Source organism: Trichosurus vulpecula, chromosome 2, assembly GCF_011100635.1.
Source record: "Trichosurus vulpecula isolate mTriVul1 chromosome 2, mTriVul1.pri, whole genome shotgun sequence".
NCBI classification, from domain to species: Eukaryota; Metazoa; Chordata; class Mammalia; order Diprotodontia; family Phalangeridae; genus Trichosurus; species Trichosurus vulpecula.
Window position 1 is genome coordinate 353,988,763 of NC_050574.1, and position 20,391 is coordinate 354,009,153.

Consider the following 20,391-nt stretch of genomic DNA (forward strand, 5'->3'; position numbering starts at 1 on the left):
GTTCTTCATAAAAATCTTTGCAGAATTTTAAGCTTTAATAACTCAAACTGAAGGAGTGACAGAAACAGAATTAAAACAGCATTTTAAAGTATATTAATTAAAGTTTGGGACCATTATGGGCAGCTAGATATTACAGTGGAAAGAAAGAATGTAATAGATAGAGGGCCTATAGGAAGGAAGACTCATCACCCAAGTTCAAATCTGGCCTCAGAAACTCACTAGCTGTGTGAACCTGGATAAGTCCCTTAAGCCTGTATGCCTCTGTTTTCTCATCCGTAAAATGAGCTGAGGAAGGAAATGGCAAACCACTCCAGTATCTTTGCCGAGAAAATCCCCAATGGGGCCATGAAGAATCAGACATGCCTGAAAATGACTGAACAGCAACAAAAAAGGCGATCATATTACACGATTATACATAATTCACTTTCTTATTTCAGTTCTTTCATCAAACAGAAAACGGCTTTCATAGAAGCAAAAGATAACCATCCTTATGAGTCAGAACCAAAATTTATATAAAATGAAAACATTCAATTTATTTTAAATGGCATTTGTGGATTATTTTGCTCATATCTATAATCAAAGTTTGATGTTTTATCATTTTAAAATGGCATAAGGATGTTATGAAAACCTTATACCTAACTGTGAGAAATATCTAAATTAATACCACACCTCTGAATCTCTGGGATTCTTTAATTTTTTTTTCTTAAATATACAAGCTATTCTAATGGTAAGACAGATTATGTGAATTAAACTAATTAAGTAATCATTGGAGACAGAGAGAAACAGACTGAAGAACAAGCAAGTCAGAGACAGTGAATGAGGCACTAGGGCCTGGAGCAACACCTCAATTTCTGAAACAGTCAGGAAATAAAGGAAAAAAGTCCTCAGGGAAATCAAAATATACCACACTTAACTCTTCACAAAAACCTTCTGGCTTTCACTGAGAACCCAAATATTTATATTGTAAACCTAATTCTACTTCGGTATAGTGAGGGGAGCACTTTGCACGTGAATAAGAAGCTAAGAGACTTGGGTTCTAGCTAGGACTCTGGGCAAGTTTCTCTGAGCCTCAGTTTCCTCATCTGTAAACGATGCATTTGAACTAAATAATCTCTACAATCCCTTACAGTTCTGTACAGGCATACCTTGTTTCATCATGCTTCATAGATACCACGTTTTTTTTTGTTTGTTTGTTTTTTACAAACTAAAAGTCTATGGTGACCCTGTGTTGAGCAAATCTACTAGCGCCATTTTTCCAAGAGCACAGGCTCCCTACATGTCTCTGTGTCACATTTTGGTCATTCTTGCACAATTTAGTAATCTTGGTAATTCTTGCAATATTTCAAACTTTTCATTATTCAAACATTTTCATTATTATTACATTTCATGGCATATTATATATATATTCTATTTAAATATTACGTATCATATGATTATATTTTGTTTTTATTATTATCTCTGTTATGGTGATCTGTGATTAGCGATCTTTGATATTATTATTGTAATCGTTTTGGGGCTCCACAAACCACACCCATATATATATATATATATATATATATATATATGAAGCCAACTTCACAGATAAGAGTGTGTGTGTTCTCACTGCTCCACCAACTGGCCATTCTCCATCTCTCTCCCTATCCTTGGGCCTCCTTGTTCCCTGAGACACAAGAATATTGAAGAATACCACATGAACGTAGTTGATAAAGCAGTGGCAGGGTTTGAGAGCACTGGCTCCAGTTTTCAAAGATGTTCTAGTGTGGACAAAGTGCTATCTATCAAACAACACGCTAGGAGAAATCCTCCATGAAAGGAAGAGCCAATTGATGCAGAAAACTTGACTGCTGTCTTATTTTAAGAAGTTGCCATAGTCACCCCAAACTTTAAGAACCACCACCTGGCCAGTCAGCAGCCATCAATACTGAGGCAAGACCCTTCACCAGCAAAAAGATTACAACTTACTAGAGCTCAGATAATGGCTAGCACTTTTTTTAAAGCAATAGAGTATCTTAAATTAAGGTACGTACATTGGTTTGTTTTTTTTTAAGACATAGTACTATTGTACGTTTAATAGACTGCAGTATAGTATAAACATAACTTTTACATATAAAAGTTTATTGTGCTATTTACTTTATTGCAGTGGTCTAGAACCCAAACTGTAATATCTCTGAGGTATGCCTATAATTTTCTAATTCTGAGATTCTAAACCTTGTTATCATGTTTCCTGTTCTGAGAAAAGGAGATCCAGCAAATTAGAAAAGCAGATCAGGGAACAATTACAGGTAGTTATACAGAAAGCAATAAGAATGGAAGTTAACAAAGAAAGAGGAAAAAGTATTGGGAAATACCCCAAGCAGAAGATTCAAAACACCTAAGTATCTAGTCTAAGGTCTTTTACTGCATGACAAACAGACTGACGTGATTCAGCAAGACAGGACAGGGGGAATTACAGTATTACAGAATTATATTTGATATGCTGAAGGATTACTCTGATTCATCAAGAAAAGGTTAGATTGTATTCATCATCATTTGTTGAAGTAGATAGGTAAAATCCAATACATTTTGGAAAGATTTCCTTCAAAATGGATAATTGTTTTTAATTGGGTACTTAAAGGAATAAAACATTCAGTCACCTAGAAAAGTCACTTGGGTAGATTAGTTCCTTCCCCAATGATAAAGTTTACACATGTTCCTGTCACACACACACACACACACACACACACACACACACACACCAAAAACAACAATAAATCTATCTGTATTTAATTTTTGAAGATGACTAACCATTCAAAGACCATCATTACAGTATCATAATTTCATCTGGGATGCTTTTTTTTGACTGTTTCAAATTACATTATACAAGACCTCCTGGATTTAACATGCCAAGCTAGAGAAAGCTATGGGACAAGGGTATTTTCCATAAAGGACCTTCATCTTTGAAAGATGCTGTACCAACTGAGGTTTGGCAGAATCTTAATCCACTGACCTTCCTGTGACTACACAAGATTTACTTTTTCTACAAAGCTATTAAAACAAAAACACTTTATCACACTTGTCACTGCTGCAATGTAATATATTTAAAGTATTCTAATCATTTATTTTCTTTACATTTCTACTCAAAAGTAACTTTTACAAGAAAGCTATACTCCTCTCCCCCGTTCCCCCTGCCAGATTACAAAAAATATAGTCTGGAGTTCAATATTCTGATCTTAGAGGCCTATTTTTTCACTATAAAAAAGAAAGGGATTTCCAAAAAAGACAACTGCTCCTCAACAGAGTGAAAGAAAAAGTACCAAATAAATGAATGTCAAGAAAAAATGAGGAAAAAAGCTCGATTTTCTGGGAAGTCTTTGAAGTAGTAACTCAATAGAGCCACTAGGTGGTGCTATATGCCTGAGAAAGATACCACAAAAGACTAAAGGGATTTTTAAAAGAATTATTTCTTTGAATAAAGTTAGGATTCAAACTCTTTTCACTTGCCCATTCTTACTTGTAATTCCTGATAAACTAGGAAAACAGACTCCGAAAATGAGGAATGGCAACAAAGTCATCTCCTTAAAACAGGCAATTTAAAACATTAAAAACACAGGTAGAATAAGGTGATTCAAACAAAACCAAAATCAAATTAACTAATATTAGGTACTTTATATTAAAATTCAAGCAACGTGTCAGATACTGCACTAGGAACCAGGAATTTGTTGTTGTTGTTCAGTCATTTCAGTTATTTTAGTCATTTCGGTCACGTCTAGCCCCCACTTGGGAATTTCTTAGCAAAGATCCTGGAGTGGTTTGCCATTTCCTTCACCAACTCATTGTACAGATGAGGCAAACAGGATTAAGTGACTTGTCAAGGGTTGGAACCAGAGATACTGAGGGAAAAAAAAGAGTCTCAGCTCTCAAGTAGTTTCCAATCATGGGATAATAGATAATAGACAGAGTCAAAATGGACCATTTAATTCAACCTCCTTATTTTAAAGGTGAAGAAACTGAGGCCCAGTTAAGTGACTTGCCCAAGACCACAGAGGCAGCAATTGGCAAGTCTGGGATTCAACATAAGTCTGGGATTTGAACCAAAGTCCTCCGACTGCAAATTCACTTTGATAACGCACAGGATCACAGACTAATACATTTTGAACTGTAAAGAGGTCATCTAATAGAACCTCTTCATTCTACAGATAAGGAAACAGAGGCCTAAACATGTTAAGTGACCTGCTCAAGGTCACACATGTAAACCTCAGAGGCAGGATGTGAACCTGGGTCATCTGAGTAACGCCAATGCTCTTTTGACAGAGTATATACAAAATGATTCCAAGAGAAGAGGGTGCTAATGAGGAAGGTAAGGTGAGGTAGGGATGGAGAGTGAGCTGAGGGCCCATGTAGAACCAAGAAAGGCACCATGTAGGAGATGACATCTATTGTTCTGCTATACAACTTCTGTGAATGGCATGAATCTGTGGGAAATTACTAAAATCCAATTCAAAGAACCACAGAATTTGGACTAAATTGGATGGGTCCTAAGTGATCATCTAGTTCAGAAGTTCAGAACTCAGTTGGCAATGTCAAGAGAGCAGACGGGGGCAGCTGGGTGGCGCAGTGGGTAGAGCACCGGCCCTGGAGTCAGGAGGACCTGAGTTTAAATCCGACCTCTGACACTTGACACACTTCTTAGCTGTGTGACCTTGGGCAAGTCACTTAACCCCAATTGCCTCCCCTCAAAAAGAGAGCAGCCAGCAAAACTTGCTAGTGAGGAAAGAACCAGATTAAAATATAATTGTGAAATGCTTATCATTTAAATATAATTTAATAATAAATTAATTTGATAATTTAATAAAAATATAGTTTAAGGATAATTTGAATAAATTTAAAAAACAATACACCATGATGTTAATTTGAGGCTTTCTAAGTCAATATACAGCTCCTAGAGATCTGTTTCTAAGCAATTAAAAAGCCCACAATTATCTCCATTTCTTCTGTCACACATTGGCATCATCATTCTGTGAAATACAAAGGTAGCACAGACCTCTCCAAGTGATGGGATGAAAGGGTAGCCCAAAACACTGGGACAAGGAACAGCAGAGTCACTATGAATATGGACATGATTTGTTTCTCCTCTAGTTTAACCCAGACCTTCCCTTTCCTTCCACCATTCACAGCTTTTGCCAGGTATCATTTTATATTAGAGGGCCCTAGTGAGTATTTAATTTACATTCAGTCAATGGATGCTAAATGAAGCTTTCGAAACAGATTTAAGAATTAACACAGGTGAATTAGAGGGAAGCATTTTATATCCGTGTTAAACCTTCCAAAAAAAATTTTTTTGAATGACTAATGCTGAAGCCACATTAATTAAATCTAAATTAAATTCAAATGAGACCAGCCTGTTAGAGTTTTTCACTTGGCTATCTGACAGTTGTGCTCTTGCTACAAATGAGAACAGTATTTGTCTACCCTGGGGAACCTAAGCCTCATACCCCAATGCAGCTGAGAGTTCCTATTTTTAAAAATAAAAATAGGAAATCCTACAGTTGGCAATGTGCCCTTACTTTACTAAACACAACAGATGTGCTGGAGGCCAAGATTTTATTAAATTATTTTATGTCAAGTTTCCCATTGTTAAATATGTGTGTGTGTGTGTGTGTGTGTGTGTGTGTGTGTGTGTGTATGTACACACATACAAAGGGAGACAAACAGAGACAGATGGAGACAAAGACACAGAGTCACAGAGAGAGAGACAGAGGTAGGGACAGAAAGACTCAGACTGACCGGTTCTCCCTGTCTTGTTGATTACACAGAAGGCTGACCTGTTCTATTTCCAACCTGGTCTAGTTCACTCCACCTTAGGCAGTCTGCTGGACCCTTCCTCCTCGGGGTTCACCAGTGACGGTAAACCCTCAGTTTTACTGAGGATACCTGATCAGCTTTATCTCCAGCTCAGAACTCTTGGGCTCAAGAAATTCATCAATCTCAAACTAACAGGGATTATAGGTGTGTGCTACCATTTCTGGCTCCTACTGTTTTATTTAGTGTGGTCCTCCACCAAGGACACTGCTGAGAGTTATGGGACATGAAACTACTGACAATTCTGCTGTAAGCTAGCAGCATGACCTTGGACCGGAGAGTTTTAGCTTTTTTTTTTTTTTTCCTATCATGGACACCTTTGGCAGTTTGGTGAAACCTATGCATCTCCTTCTCATAACATTACAAAGGAAAAAATATATTGAATTGCAGCTACTAAAATATTTTTTAAAAAACTTTCACTGACCCCATATTAAAAACTGCTCTAAGACAAAAATCACTTAAATCTCTCTATGCCTGTTTCCTTAACAATACTACTGTACCTTTCTCATAGGATATTGTCAAAGGAAGATAAAATAATACATTTAAAAGGGGGAAAATCCCAATGAAGCTCATTAGAAAAAGGTAGTTGGGTGGGAAGGGAGATAGACATACATATATACTTTAAAGTATCTTGAGAATTACCTAATCCCAACCCTTTACATTTTACAGAAAAGAAAACCAAGATAAAAAAAAAAGGAAAATGATTTAAACAAAGGCCATACAGGTAGGTGAGTACATATCCTGGGACATTTGTACATATCAATATGAATGGAAGTCAGGGGGGGAAAAAAGAAAATTTTTTAGTTAGATTAGGTAACCCATGATCACTATTTGATTCCAGCCCTGCTGTTAAAGGGTACTGGTCAAAAGAATTAAACTAAATTTGGCATAAAGACCATTTGGTCCATCTTTATCTAGTCAACAAAGTACTATAGTGTATCCACAATGGCAAGTGCCTTGTTCATCTCTGATCCTTCACCCTCCCCCTTTCTACAGCTATCTTGAGGTCTACCTTGCATGCCAACAGTAGTCAAGAATCTACTACTACCACACCTTCATAATAAAAAGAGACATTCATGCCCAACTGCACTGCACGATACAAGGTAGGGTCTCAACCATAGCATGACCGGCTTATCACATGAGATTTTGAAAGGGGCTCTCTGAGACTCCCGAATCTGAGCTTCTGCTGACGGGTGTAAGCAAACACGGATTGCCAACCATTCCGTGGCAGGATTTGCAATTCCTGACTGGTTGTATAGAGACAGAGAATTTCCATCTCATAGCAGAGCTTAATAATTGCTAAGGGAGAAGAAAGGTCATCTGTACCCACTCTTTGTCAAGATTGGTGATTATGCCATAGCAGGATGTAAATAAAGTGGTTCTCCACAAAGCTTTATGATTAGTAAGAAAAAATGAGAACCTGTTTTTTTTTTGTTGTTTTTTTTTAGTTGAAATGAACCTTTGCCTCAGAATGGAAGAGTCAAGCTTGATATAAAACTATATTAAAAGGTCTAATGTATGTGAAAATCAAGTTTTCTCCAGTGCCGTCACAGATTTTAGAAACTAGAATGATGAATGAGAAAACATCCACCCGTTTTTCTAAACCTACACTTTTAAAATTTAAAGAATGTTTAAAAATGAGCCTACTACCATTCATTTACTCATTCATAAATGCTGACAAATCCTACTTTTCACCCTCCAAAATTTAATGATCTGTTCATCCAACAGTCCTCAAATATCACCTATATTTCCCTTTGCAAACCACTGATCCATTTATTTCTCAGCTGGGACTCTAATTGGTCAGTTTTGTGGGAAGGGGAAGGGAATGAGCATTTATGAATCACCTACTATGTTCCAGGCCCTATACTAAGCATTTTACAAATATTATTTCATTTGATAATGGCTGGATGAGGTCATGAAAACCTACTCAACAATGCATCACCCCTATCTACTAGCAAAAAAGACAGATACATGCTAGACAACACAGAAGAAATAAGTTTTATTTCTGTAATTCTCTTTTTCGAACATATTTTCCAGTAACACCACACCAAAAAGTAGGAAATACTGGTCTTTCTTTAGTGCCTCCTAAGTAGCTAGGACCATGCTGGGCACTGTGAAGAATACAAAATAAATATATGTTATGATCAAGTATTTTAGGGAAAGATTCGTACATCACAGGTGACTGCAAGAAAAGGACAGTATAAAGGTTTTAAAATGCTATATAAATGTGTGGTATCATTAATGTAAATTGACTTGCCATATTTCATTAGTACCAATAGTTGTGTAGTGTCTAAAGGCAACTAGGTGGTACAGTAAATAGAGCTCCGGAGTCAGGAAGACCTGAGGTCAAAGCCAGCTTCAGATACTTACTAGCTTGCTGTGTGACCCTGGGTAAGTCATTTAACCTCTGTCTGCCTCAGTACCCTCTAGAGCAGGAGGTGGGGCAGGGAGGGAAGTTAAAAAAAATGAAATTTATATGATAATTTTGTTGTATTTTTGAAATGAATAGCAAGTTGTGCATAGCAGATTTGCAGTTTTCCTGTGCAATCATCTTTCTTATTGTACTATGTTATGGAAACTGCTTGTTTTATTCCATAAATTAAAAATTAAATTTAAAAAAAAAGAAAAATGTGGTAATGTAGTTAATATGTAGATAATAAAAGCACCTACCTACTAAGGTAGTTGTAATGATCAAATGAGATTGTATTTTAAAGTGCTTGGAACAGTGCCCCACACAGAGGAGCTGATTAATAAATACCTATTTCCTTTCTTCTACCTTTTTTTTCACTCATTGGGTCATTCTTTCACTTCATTCGTAGAGCACTGGCTTATCAGATAAACTGAACAATGGGCATTGGGCAACAGAGATTGACCATTAATTAGGTCCATACTATAGCCCCTACCAATCTTACCATACATAGTAATACCATCTAGCATTGTCAGAGAGGGCTCATGAAGAAGGTATTTTTTCTTGAGTAGGAACAGAGGTAATGTGGGATTCTAGATAGAGAACTGGTAAAATTGGAAAACTTAGTGTCCCCAGGCAACTTTACAGAATTCTAAGTCATAGACCTGAATTGGTAGAGGGAGTTTTCTCACCAGGAGTCCTTTACTTGGAATGATGAATCTAACCTACTTTCTCCATCCTCCCAGGTTCCCCAAAAAAAGGTTGAGAAAGAGCTCATATTGCGATACTATTAAAAAACACACAGGTGCTTAAAATTTTTATGTTTTAACTAGGAAGGGCCTCAAAATGGACTTTCTTATTTTTCCTTTATAGGTACATGGCCAAGGAAGACATTTTGAAACCAGAGAAATCACATTAAAGACTGGTTAATATGCATGTATAACTACACAAAACATGACACTAAGGGAACTAAGTTGTTCCTTGGTTTTCAGCTTTAATACAACATTAATTTTCAGACCACTAATAACCGTACTAACTCATCTAACCTGCCAAAGTTTTATTCTGCACTTATGATTTCCTGTTGGCATTAATTTTTTTAGCTTCTCCCTTAGTAATTACTGGGCATTTGGTGGCCATGATAGTAAGCTATAAAAATAATTTATTGGCTATTTTCAAAGGACAAGGGTATATTTGGGGTCCCGAGCTCCCTTCAAGCTCCAGATCTATGAACGAGTCCTTTTTTTTTTGTTAGTTCCTGCAGCTGCAGGTAAAGGATCCTACCACCTATGGGAGCACAGACTGATACAATTTAAGCTCCTAGGTACAGTTCCAAAATACCCAGAATAACTTATGATGACAATAATAATGCCGCGTGCTTACAAGAATGCCTTTCTCCAGAGTTAAAAATGCTTCACAGACTTTATCTAATTAATCTATGCAATAGCCCTGGGAGTTAGGTGGTAGACAGGTACTATTATTACTAGCTCCATCTCATGAGTGGGGGGAAAAGGGAATAATAATGAAATCCCTGGCAAGTTGTGTTCAATCTGCTGAATGAAGGAAAGGAATCTGATCTCCTTAGTCCAGTTTAGTGTTCTAGCCACTAAGGCAGAATTGCACATGTATTAGATAATTACTATCCTATCCTATTGGCTCGATTTGGTTATTTTGGCTCTCTGAGTCTTAAACTAGGGCAGCTAGATGGCACAATGGATAGAGTGCCAGCCCCAGCGTCAGGAAGACTCATTTTCCTGAGTTCGAATTTAGCGTCAGACACTTACTGGTTGTGTGACCCTGGGCAAGTCACTTAACCCTTTTAAACTCAGTTTCCTCATCTGTAAAATGAGCTGGAGAAGGAAATGGCACGCCGGTATCTTTGCCAAGAAAACTCCAAATGGGGTCATGAGGAGTCAGAAAAGACTGAAACCGCTCAACAACAACAAAGAATGACAGAAACCCGACAATACTAAATTCAACTAAGAAAGCCACACTTCTACTATGGTAGGCGCAAAGAAAAAGGAGTGAAATGAAATCAAAACCAAGGATTTTGAAAGTTATCTTTGAAAGATATCTCATGGCTATCAGTAACATACTTCTCTAAAGCCCATTAAAGTTTTTGACTAGATCTAGGAAATCAAGCAGTCTTTATAATTTTTTTATATGGACTTTTACTAATTTGCTTTTTAGCAGCCATTCTACCCCACGAAGTATCATTTAATAGGATAATAGTCAGGTGGCATTTCTTACCCCTGTTTACTATAGTGGCAATCTCTCTGGGATGTCTCTATTGATAAAGGAGGTCTGCTCCAGGAATAATGTTTGAAATCCAGTGTTAATATAAGGTCTTTGATGACTACCGTACGGTACTATGTATTGCAGTGATGTAAGCAGATCAGCAATTTTGTTGAATAAACAAAGCTTCCAAGGTGATTTGCATGGACTCAGGAGCATGATGGGAATTGAAAGGAACTCCCACACACTACTGAAATGAATGAGGCAAAAAAAAAAAAAAAAGCAATTCAAAAGACATACTTAATGTGAGTTTGAGCACTTCTGTTAGCTTGTGCTGGTTGACACGGTCCAGCTCTGGGTGTTAACACAAAAAGAGACGCTATGACCCTTCTTGGGGAGGCTACGAAGCAGTTGAAATACAGCAGATGACCAGCAGATGGCAGCAGAGAGCACGACAGGTACTAAACTGAGGAGACCGGCAGATGCTATTAGGGGACATTACTGTAAGTGGCCGGCAGGTGGGAGCAAAGTAGAGTGAATGGAAGCTAAGCCAGGCCAGGCCAGGCTGCCAGCACAGTATTCGAGAATTGCATGATACTACTACCGGACCAGCAAATGACTAGGAGGTGGAGAGGGAACCTTTGAGGAATGCACATGGCAGCAATGGAGACGGAGAGGGGTTCAAGCTGACCGCAGCCCTACAAGCATAATTTACCTTGGCCACGTGTGTCCCCTTTCCCAGCAATGGTGTGGAATTGGTGGGAGAATGTACCCAATGTGCAAGGAGGGGGAGGGGAAAGGGAAAAGTTAAGATTTTCCTTGTCATTTATTAGGCCACACAAAAACATTAGTAGGAACTTCAAAAACCCAGGACCAAGGTGGGCATTGGATCTGTACATTTTTTTTAAATCTCATTCAATGCTATCTACCTCCAGAGGCCAAAGTGATGAACTCAGAGCAGAGTGAAGTATATTTTTTTCCTTTACCTATCTTATCCATCCCTTTCTTTCTTTCAAAACATGGCTAATATGGAAATGTTTTACGTGATTTCATACTTATATGTGATACCATATGGCTTATTTTCTCAATGTGTGGGGGAGGGGCTTGCCAGAGGGAAAGAATTTGGAACTCAAGGTTTTTGGTTTTTTTTAAATGTTAAAAATAATTTTTAAAAAAATCTCATATTCAACTGGCTCTCCTCAACTGAGCTGATGGCAACTGCTCCTGGTTCCTGGAATGTTTGTGGCATAGTGGAAAGATCACGGGCTTTGTAGTTAGAGGACCTGATTTCAAGTCCTACCTCTGACACTTATTACCTTCATGCCATCTGGAAAATCATTTAATTCTCTCTAAGCTTAAGTTTCCATCTCTTGTAAAACCTGGGAACTGAACTAGATTGCCCTTTATTGGAACTCCCAGCTTTATATTTATGATCCTAAACAAAGATAATTACTAACGTTTATATTACATTTTAAACCTTACACTCCCCATGAATTATCCCATTTGGGTCCCTTTATCAACTCGGTAAGGTAAATACTTATCGATATCATTACCCCTCTGTCAGAGATGAGGAAACAAGTTCAGAGAGTACCAGAGGTGGTACCTAAACCAGTCTTCCTGAATCCAAGTACAACATGCCGTCTCTCCTCTACCTTATCATTACACTTTATCATGTAGTTACACACTCTGTGGGTGTAGACATGGACTCATATTCTGTATTTATCATATGTTCATTGATAACTATTGTTACTTTATCATTCCCTAAACAGCTGGGGATGTTTTCTGTGTATTTTTATAAAACCCTGCACAAGGCAGTGTAACGCAATGATTGTAAAAGTGAACTTGTCAGGTGGCTTGTCTAATAATAAACATATTTGGCAATACCTTTGTCCAAAATTTTTCATGTGGGACTTCCCAGCAATACTGATTTAATATCATCTCAGAGGTGCCAAATCTGAGCACACAACACTCTAGAGTGCGCTTGAAATAAATTAAAATACAAATGGGAAATATTTAACAAAATATATTTTCAACATAGAACATAGACAATGTCAATATGTCATTTTCTAAGTCAATATGAGGTCCACAAGGATCCTTATGTATGGTTCGGTGACCCTCATCTTCACTTGAATTTGACCCCACTGATGTTGAGTACTTTCGACAATGGCCTGACTATCTCTGACAGGTGTCAATGGGACGTATATGGTCTAGTGGAAACAAGCACGGGGCTTAGAGTCAGAAGACCTGGGTTCAAGCCAGCTCTGCCATTTACTGATCTGTGTGACCTTAGAGTCTATTTCTAGACCTGAGTTTCCTCATCTGTAAGATGAAGGCGTTGCTTCTCTTGTTGGTCAGTCATCTCTGATTCTGTGACCCCCATTTGGGGTTTTCTCGGCAAAGATGCTGGAGTGGTTTGCCATTTCCTTCTCCAGCTCATTTTACAGTTGAGGAAACTGAGGTGAACAGGGTTGAGAGACTTGCCCAGGGTCACACAGCTAGTAAGTGTCTGAAGCCAGATTTGAAATCGGTTCTTCCTGACTCTAGGTCTGGCACTTTATCCAGTGTATACCACCTTGCTGCCTCTACACGTTCAATTGAACTAAACTTGGATTTATCTTGCTTAAGACTTACGTAACCTGATAAATATGATAATTCAAGTTAAAAGAATTCTATGTGAATCAGCTACTATGATTTCCTGTTGAAGAAGCTAAGTCTTTGCTAAGCAAGCTCTGGGAGACAGAAAAATCTCCCAGATCTAAGCATCACTACCTACCTCCCAAAATGAAAGCGAAGAAAAGGTTGGTTAGAAGGACTAGTCCAGTATTGTATCATATCCTCAAAGTAAATGCAAAAAACAAAGGGATGATGAAAACTTCAAGACCACAAAACATTTTCTTTTTTTTTTTTTCAAGGAATAAATCAATAAATCCTTAAGCTCCTTGTTTCTAGTATTTTCATCAGGGTTTTTAGAATAAATTGAGCAACAGAATAACACATAAACCCCTTCTCTTAAAATTTCCCCCTCCCCATCTTCTGCATTCTAAGAACTCTGAACTAGGAGTAATGCAAAGGTACAATCTTTTCAGCAGTATTAAATGAATCCTAGGACTTTGTGCACCTGCAGTTCATTACACAAAATGCAACAGTAAGTGCCAATTACCTGTACATTATGTTTAATACCTTGTCAGGAGGAGCCTAAAAATTTACAGGTGCCTAATTCAATTGTACGTGTAGCCTACTAGAATTATTTCTGCCACGTAATATATTTTTTCTTACTGAAAAACTGTTAATGCCAACATTTTAATAAGAATAATTATATATAAAGTCTGTTCATTAGCTTGAGAGAAAGTGGAATTACAGGGCCCCACAGTGCCTATGAGTAATACCCAGCATGAATGCATCAATTTTCTCAAAGAGACTTAGTCTTCACCCTTCCAAGCCACAGGAGTAGAGAGGGAGATGAAAATTTCTTACCTCTTGTGCAGTCAGAGCATGTTCCCCGGCCAAAAGCAGCATGCTCAGGCCTCCCATTTGAGTAGGATCTATTAAGAAAACAATTAATATGTTAAACTCATTAAGAAAAATAAAATATTTTAGGAACAGACCTTTTACAGAAACTTCACTGATTGACATGTATATAATACTACTTTTTGGCCAAAATGGTATTCTCCAAAACATTTAAAACATGATGAATATGATGTAAAGCGAAGTCCAGTAAAACCACATATCCCATTTTAGGACAAAGACTTTCAAAGCTGTTTGTGGGGAAATTAAGTAGGTATTTAAAACAATGGTCTCATCCTTCCTCAATATCAAAGCTGGTTATGGTATTGGTAAAATGATCTCTTCCTTTCCTTGAACTCTCATGGCATTTTAGATCGTCTTATGCAGTTATCACAGTCTATGTTATATTTATTTGTGCAATACTAAAGTTGTTCTATCAGACTGTAAGCTCTCTGAGGTCTGAGGCTGTATGTCTGTCTTTCAGCCTTCAGTGCCGGGCAAACAGTAAGCACTCAGTACATGTCTGCTGAATGAATGGATTGACAATAAAGGCAGCTAAATGAGAAAACTTTTCCTCTTCCCTTTCCGCTTGCAAGTTTAGATGAGTGAACTCTTCACTGAAGAAATTCTTTGAAACAAAAGCATACCTGTCCCTGTCCATCTTCCAAGCAGCCTGAGAGACAGAGAACTGTTAATTGTGCCAAGTGAAATTAGGGATGGTGACAAGGAGCCAACTAGACTGAAAGAACTCTGAACAGAGAAGACTTTTTAAAAAAGGCCCCATTAATCTACTGGACTTTGCTCAAAATTTATTTAAAAAGAAAACCCAAATATATCTAAATCTATGAGGCTTTTGGGTCCTTGCTAAAACTATGTTTTAGGTTTAAAATCCATCTTTTATTCTAGGAGAATTTTAAAAAAAAAAATTCTGCACATCATTTGCCAGAACCAGAAAGTTAAATATGGCAAAGGTAATAAGCGTGATGAAACCCCAAGACCCCTGAGTTACATCTGAATAGAATGAACACTATATGGGGGAAAAATTAGCTGAATATTCTCAAAACGTCTTTACACTATTACAAGATACTTCATCTTGTGAGAAGATGCACATGGACCTGGAATCGTAAAGCAAGTCAAAGGTGACTAGCAAAGACTCACCAAAATGTAGAAACCAAAAAGATTATCATGAAAACATAGGAAAGACAATATAAAGTAACCTGAGATAACATATAATCTCTAAGTATCTTAAGGTAATTAAACTTCCCTATGAGAAATTTTCAGACAAACGTGAGTAAGTGAGACCAGGCACAACACACGCACAATTTTACCAAAGCTGTCACCTTAATCAAGTCCTTTGCTATTATTTGCCAGAGATGTTATGAAGCAATTTGAATAGCAGCCATTTTGTAGGCAAAGGAAAAAAAATAATACTGGACCAGTACTACTAGAAAGAAACAGGAAAAAAAAAGCATAAGGGATTGTTTAAAGGGCAAGGCAAACCACAGAATGATTAGGTGGTTAAGAAATAAACCAACAGTGGAAGGCAGCCACAGATGTGCACACACAAACATGGGGCATTTGATTGATTTAACAAAACAAAGTTGTTCATTTTTTTCTTTGACCAAAAAAAATCCCTCCTTAATGAAATGTTAAGTGAAGACTTTAAGTGTTACAGTAGCAGTTTCAGCAAATACTTAAATCTCCTGTTTCTAAATGAAAATATCAGGGAGGAAAAAAGTCACAGTGTAGAAAGTGAAAATTTAATTTCGTGCTTTCAGGCAACTAAAGAGTGCTACTTGTACAGCTGTTGCTCCAGAGATTAAGGGGATTGACTGTTTACTTCCTAATAAAGACAAAGATTTGTTGGTTCAAATTATAAAATAACACTGGAATATGCTTGCATGTTAATTTATTTAACTTTGTATCCTCTTTGTTTCTTAACAAGACATTTCATAAAGATGCTGGGATTATGCTAAAATATTAGCTAATAAATTAGAATTATTCATTAAAATAACTTATAGTCTTCCAAAATTATTTGGAAGAACCAGGAGATAAAACCACATGAATATCACACTCCAATTTCCTGAGAGAGCTCATCCTATAACATGTGTGATTTCCCCTATTTTGGAGATGGTCCATTTTACTGCTTCCGGACTACGCATAATAGCAGGATACCATATGCCGAACGCCGTGGGCACGAGACGCACAATATACGCTCTGTTTAAGAAAAGCCTTAGCTTTGCCTTCCCTGTGCCCTGGTACACCCTCCAGGGGCACCTCTGCATGTATTCTTTCTTAAAGACAAATTACTCCATTTTCATTTTTGCTGAAAATTAAGCTAGTCACACACTGTATCCCAGACTTGGATTATGGCTCTATGACAAGAATTATGCCCACCATAAGGAGGAAAAAATTAACAGGAAAATAAGGGAAGAGTTCTGCTAAATCTTACTTCACCATTGAACTACGTTCGGGAAATGAAAGATTCTTACCATTCATATTGAATGAAAGCAATGCCATATTAAACAACCAGAAGAGAAGATGGGGAAAAGCGCATACAAATTGAAGAAATCGGTGATTTTATACTTTCTATTTCCTTAAATTGCAGCAGTGTAGCATAGTGGATAGAATAGTAGATTTGGCATCAAGAACGACCCGAGTTTGAATCCTGCTTGGGACGTTTACTAGTTAACACGATCTCATTTAATCTCTATGAACCTCAGTTTCCTTAATGGGAATGATGATACCCAAAAAACCCACTTTACAGGGTTAGGATCAAATGAGATAACTGCACACAAATTTGCAAATCTTACAAGAGCTATATGAAGGTAAGCTAGCATTACTGCCATCTTCCCAAAGAGCGCCAGTGAATACATATATAATAACTAAACTGTCAAAAATAATTATTTAGCCAGAGCTAGAGTTAGAATTGGTGCTAAATGAATAAGCCGACAATGGAACACACTGACAACTGATGATGAGGAATTAAAGAAGCTGATTAAAGGGATAACTGAGTCAGGCAATAATCCATATGCCTCAGATTTCCTAATAACATTCAAAAATACCCTATTTTTCAGAAAACTTAGAGAGTTTGGTAGAGCATTAATTGAGGACCATGGCTTTTTGACCACGCTGCCTTGAGCTGAAACCTCACCAACTTATTCTACCAGGTTACTGCCCCGGTGGACAAACGACCAAATAAAATAAGAAAAGCATGTCTAAGTTATATACAGAAAGTATCATTTTAGGGGCTCACTGCCCCTATATATATATATATATATATACGTATGTATATGTATATATATATATATATATATATATATATATATATATATACGTATGTATATGTATATATATATATATATATACACACACATATATACACACACACATACGTATGTATGTATGTATGATACACACATTAAATCACCTCTATGTAGCTTTACTTCGTCCAAAATGGTATCACAATGTTAGAATTAATTTAATAGAACTTGTAGGATTTGTCATATATTCAATAATCAAATGCCATGGCAGTTGTTAGGAATGTGATCCATCAACACAATGTGTTGTTTACTGGAAATGTCTAATTTCTTCCTAGGTTTCCCTTATAGCAGGTGTATTTAGTGCCTGTTACATAATTGCTTAATAAATACTTGCTGAATGAATAAATCAATTAACAAGTTTTTTTTTAAAGCATTTAGTACGTTCTAGGCATTTTGGGCTGGGGACACAAAAGAAAATGCACAAGCAGTGCCTGCCTTAAGAAACTTACATTTTAAGGGGGGGGGGGGGGAACGTGTACAAATTAATAAAGTAAATAGAAAGAAGGTATCCTTAGAGGAGATGACACTATCATGAGGGGGTCAGGGGGATTAGAGGTTGGGAGGAGGAACATCAGAAGGAACAGAGATAGGAGACAAGTTGTGATGTGTAAGGAACAAAAAAACAGGAAGAGAACCAAGAGGAAGTGGTCATAAAAATCCAAGGAAGAGAGAATATTCAGGAGGAGAAGGTGGTCAGTGACGTCAAATACTGCAGAGAAATCACAGAGAACAAGGATCAGAAAGAAGTTATTAGATTTATGGATTAAAAGATTAATTAAAATTAAAAATGGGGCAGCTAGGTGGCGGAGTGAGTAGGGCACCGGCCCTGAAATCAGGAGGACCTGAGTTCAAATCCGACCTCAGACACTTGACGCATGTACTAGCTGTGTGACCTTGGGCAAGTCCCTTAACCCCAATTGCCCTGCCAAAAAACAAACAAAAATAGATCATTGGTTCAATCACAAGTCCAGAGGAAGAATAATAATGATGATAATAACAGCTAACATTTATATAGTGCTTAGTATGTGCCAGACGTTGTGCTAATAAGCACTTTATAATTATTATTTGAACTGACCCTCACAACAACCCTGGGATGTCAGGGGCTATTATTATCCCCATATTCACAGATGAGAAAACGGGGGCAAACAAAAGCTGAATGACTCACCCAGGATCATACGGCTAATTAGTGTCTGAGGCCACATTTGAACTCAGATCTTCTGGACTCCAGGATGAATATTCTATCCACTGTGCCACCTACCTGCTGCTGCTGATGAATGATGACAATGATTGACAATGAAGCATTCCTGACACAGAGTGGTGATGGACTTATAAGGTAAAGAACTGAGACTTTGATTTTCTGGACATGGCAAATGTGTGAATTTTTCTTTTTTCATTGACTATGCATATTTGTTACAAGGAGGCAAAAGAGACCATTGGCAACTTTAGAGAGAGCACTCTCGGTTGTTTAGTTCAGCAGTTAAGTTTAATGAGGTCAGCAGCCAGATTGCAGAGAGTTTATAAAGGAGTAAAAGCAGAGAGGAAATGGAAGCAGCAGATGTAAAGGGCTTTTTCAATCAATTTGGCTGAAGAGGCAAGGAGATACAGGAAAATAGTTGATGAATGTGGTAAAACCTAGCAAAGATTTTTTAACACTAGGGGAGACCTGAGTTTATTTCTAAGAATGAATGAAGGAGCCGAAAGACAGGGGAAAGCCTGAACAATAAAGAGTGGGGGATGATGTTGGGGTTAATCTTCTAGAGAAGATGGATCTATATCTAGGAGAAGGTAATCAAGAGGGCCCTTAGCAAGAAGAAAAGGGACCTCATGGTCAGATACCGACGTGAAGGAAGAAGTAATGGGAGATATCACAGCGACTCAAGAGCGGAAGAAGGGGGTAAGAGAGAGCTCTAGCCAAATGGGTAACTTTTTGGTGAAGTATGAGGCAGAGTCCTCAGCAAAGAGGGTGAAGAGAAGGAATGATGTGGAAGGCTTGAAGAGAAAAGAAAGTTTGGAGCAGTGAATTAATATTCTGATTCTGAAGGAAAATTAAGTACACTATGAAAAAGAAATATATATATATAATGCAACATAATCTCCTCTCTGACCAATACCCATCATATTTCATTGGACCCTCTGGTTTACCTCATATATTACTTTTCATCTAAAGACTGTAATATGGTAGCACCCAGGACAAGCAAAGTTTGTATTGGACAAGTTTCAGAGTAAGTAAAAGCTTCTCCCTATGTAAGCTAATAAAAGCTTTTATATTCCATGACTCAGAAGGAAAGCTCCTATTTCTAATGGTTTCACTTTGGATTTTAAAGCTCTTTCCCCAGAAGAGAAGGGGAAGACAGACAGAAAAAAACACACACAAATTTCTTGGAATACTTCATAATCACTTCTATTTCAGACTAACAATATAGATGGACACATTCTTGACCTCTAGGTCTTAGAAAAATCAGATGTATACAAAAATTTATTTCTGTCACTGTTGTATCTGGTTGTTTATTGGAAAGGCTTAACTCTTTCCTTCACTCTTCTATTTCTAGAAACACCTAGGTTACCCACAGGAGGATTTCAGTTTTCTATATCAACAATCTTTCATCTCATTGTCACTGTGAACATTCTTATCCATTAATGATTCCCCACCCAACTTAAAATTTCATTTTTATTACTGACGCTCAGTCGTATAAGATTGTCCCATTTTCTTGTTTTTAGGCAGACTACCTATTTATTAGTGCACTCATAACAATTCTCATGGTTAGAAATACTGTCAAGATTTAATGATTGTCATTAAAGGAGAGGAGGTAATAATAGACCCAACTCACCTGCCATCCCAAAGTTAAGCTGAGGCATTTCTTCAGTCTTGGCTTTCTTGGGGCTTGGTAAATCTTTTCCAGAGTCAGATGGAAAGGCCCACAGCTTTTTTCGTGTATTAACAGTGGGCGTTGGAGATTTCACAGGTTTGTTTGTTGCAGGACACCATTTGTAGCCAGGATTGGCTTTCATAAATGCATCTTTGTACTAAAATAAAAGATATGGTAAAAAAAAAATTACAACCTGACATACTCTATTCAAACAACAGAA

The 20,391-nt window shown here is 37.4% G+C and overlaps 1 protein-coding gene across 5 annotated transcripts in view; it reads right to left on the reverse strand.

Moving 5' to 3' along the window:
* BBX (BBX high mobility group box domain containing) overlaps positions 1–20,391 on the reverse strand; it is a 268,119-nt gene that overhangs the window by 104,386 nt on the left and 143,342 nt on the right. For all 5 annotated transcript variants that reach the window (XM_036745759.1, XM_036745760.1, XM_036745757.1 and 2 more), the window contains exons 4-5: positions 20,133–20,328; positions 13,952–14,019 (exon numbers count right to left, since the gene is read on the reverse strand). In XM_036745759.1, the coding sequence (XP_036601654.1) occupies positions 13,952–14,019; positions 20,133–20,328 (264 nt within the window). The remainder of the gene's footprint in view (positions 1–13,951; positions 14,020–20,132; positions 20,329–20,391) is intronic.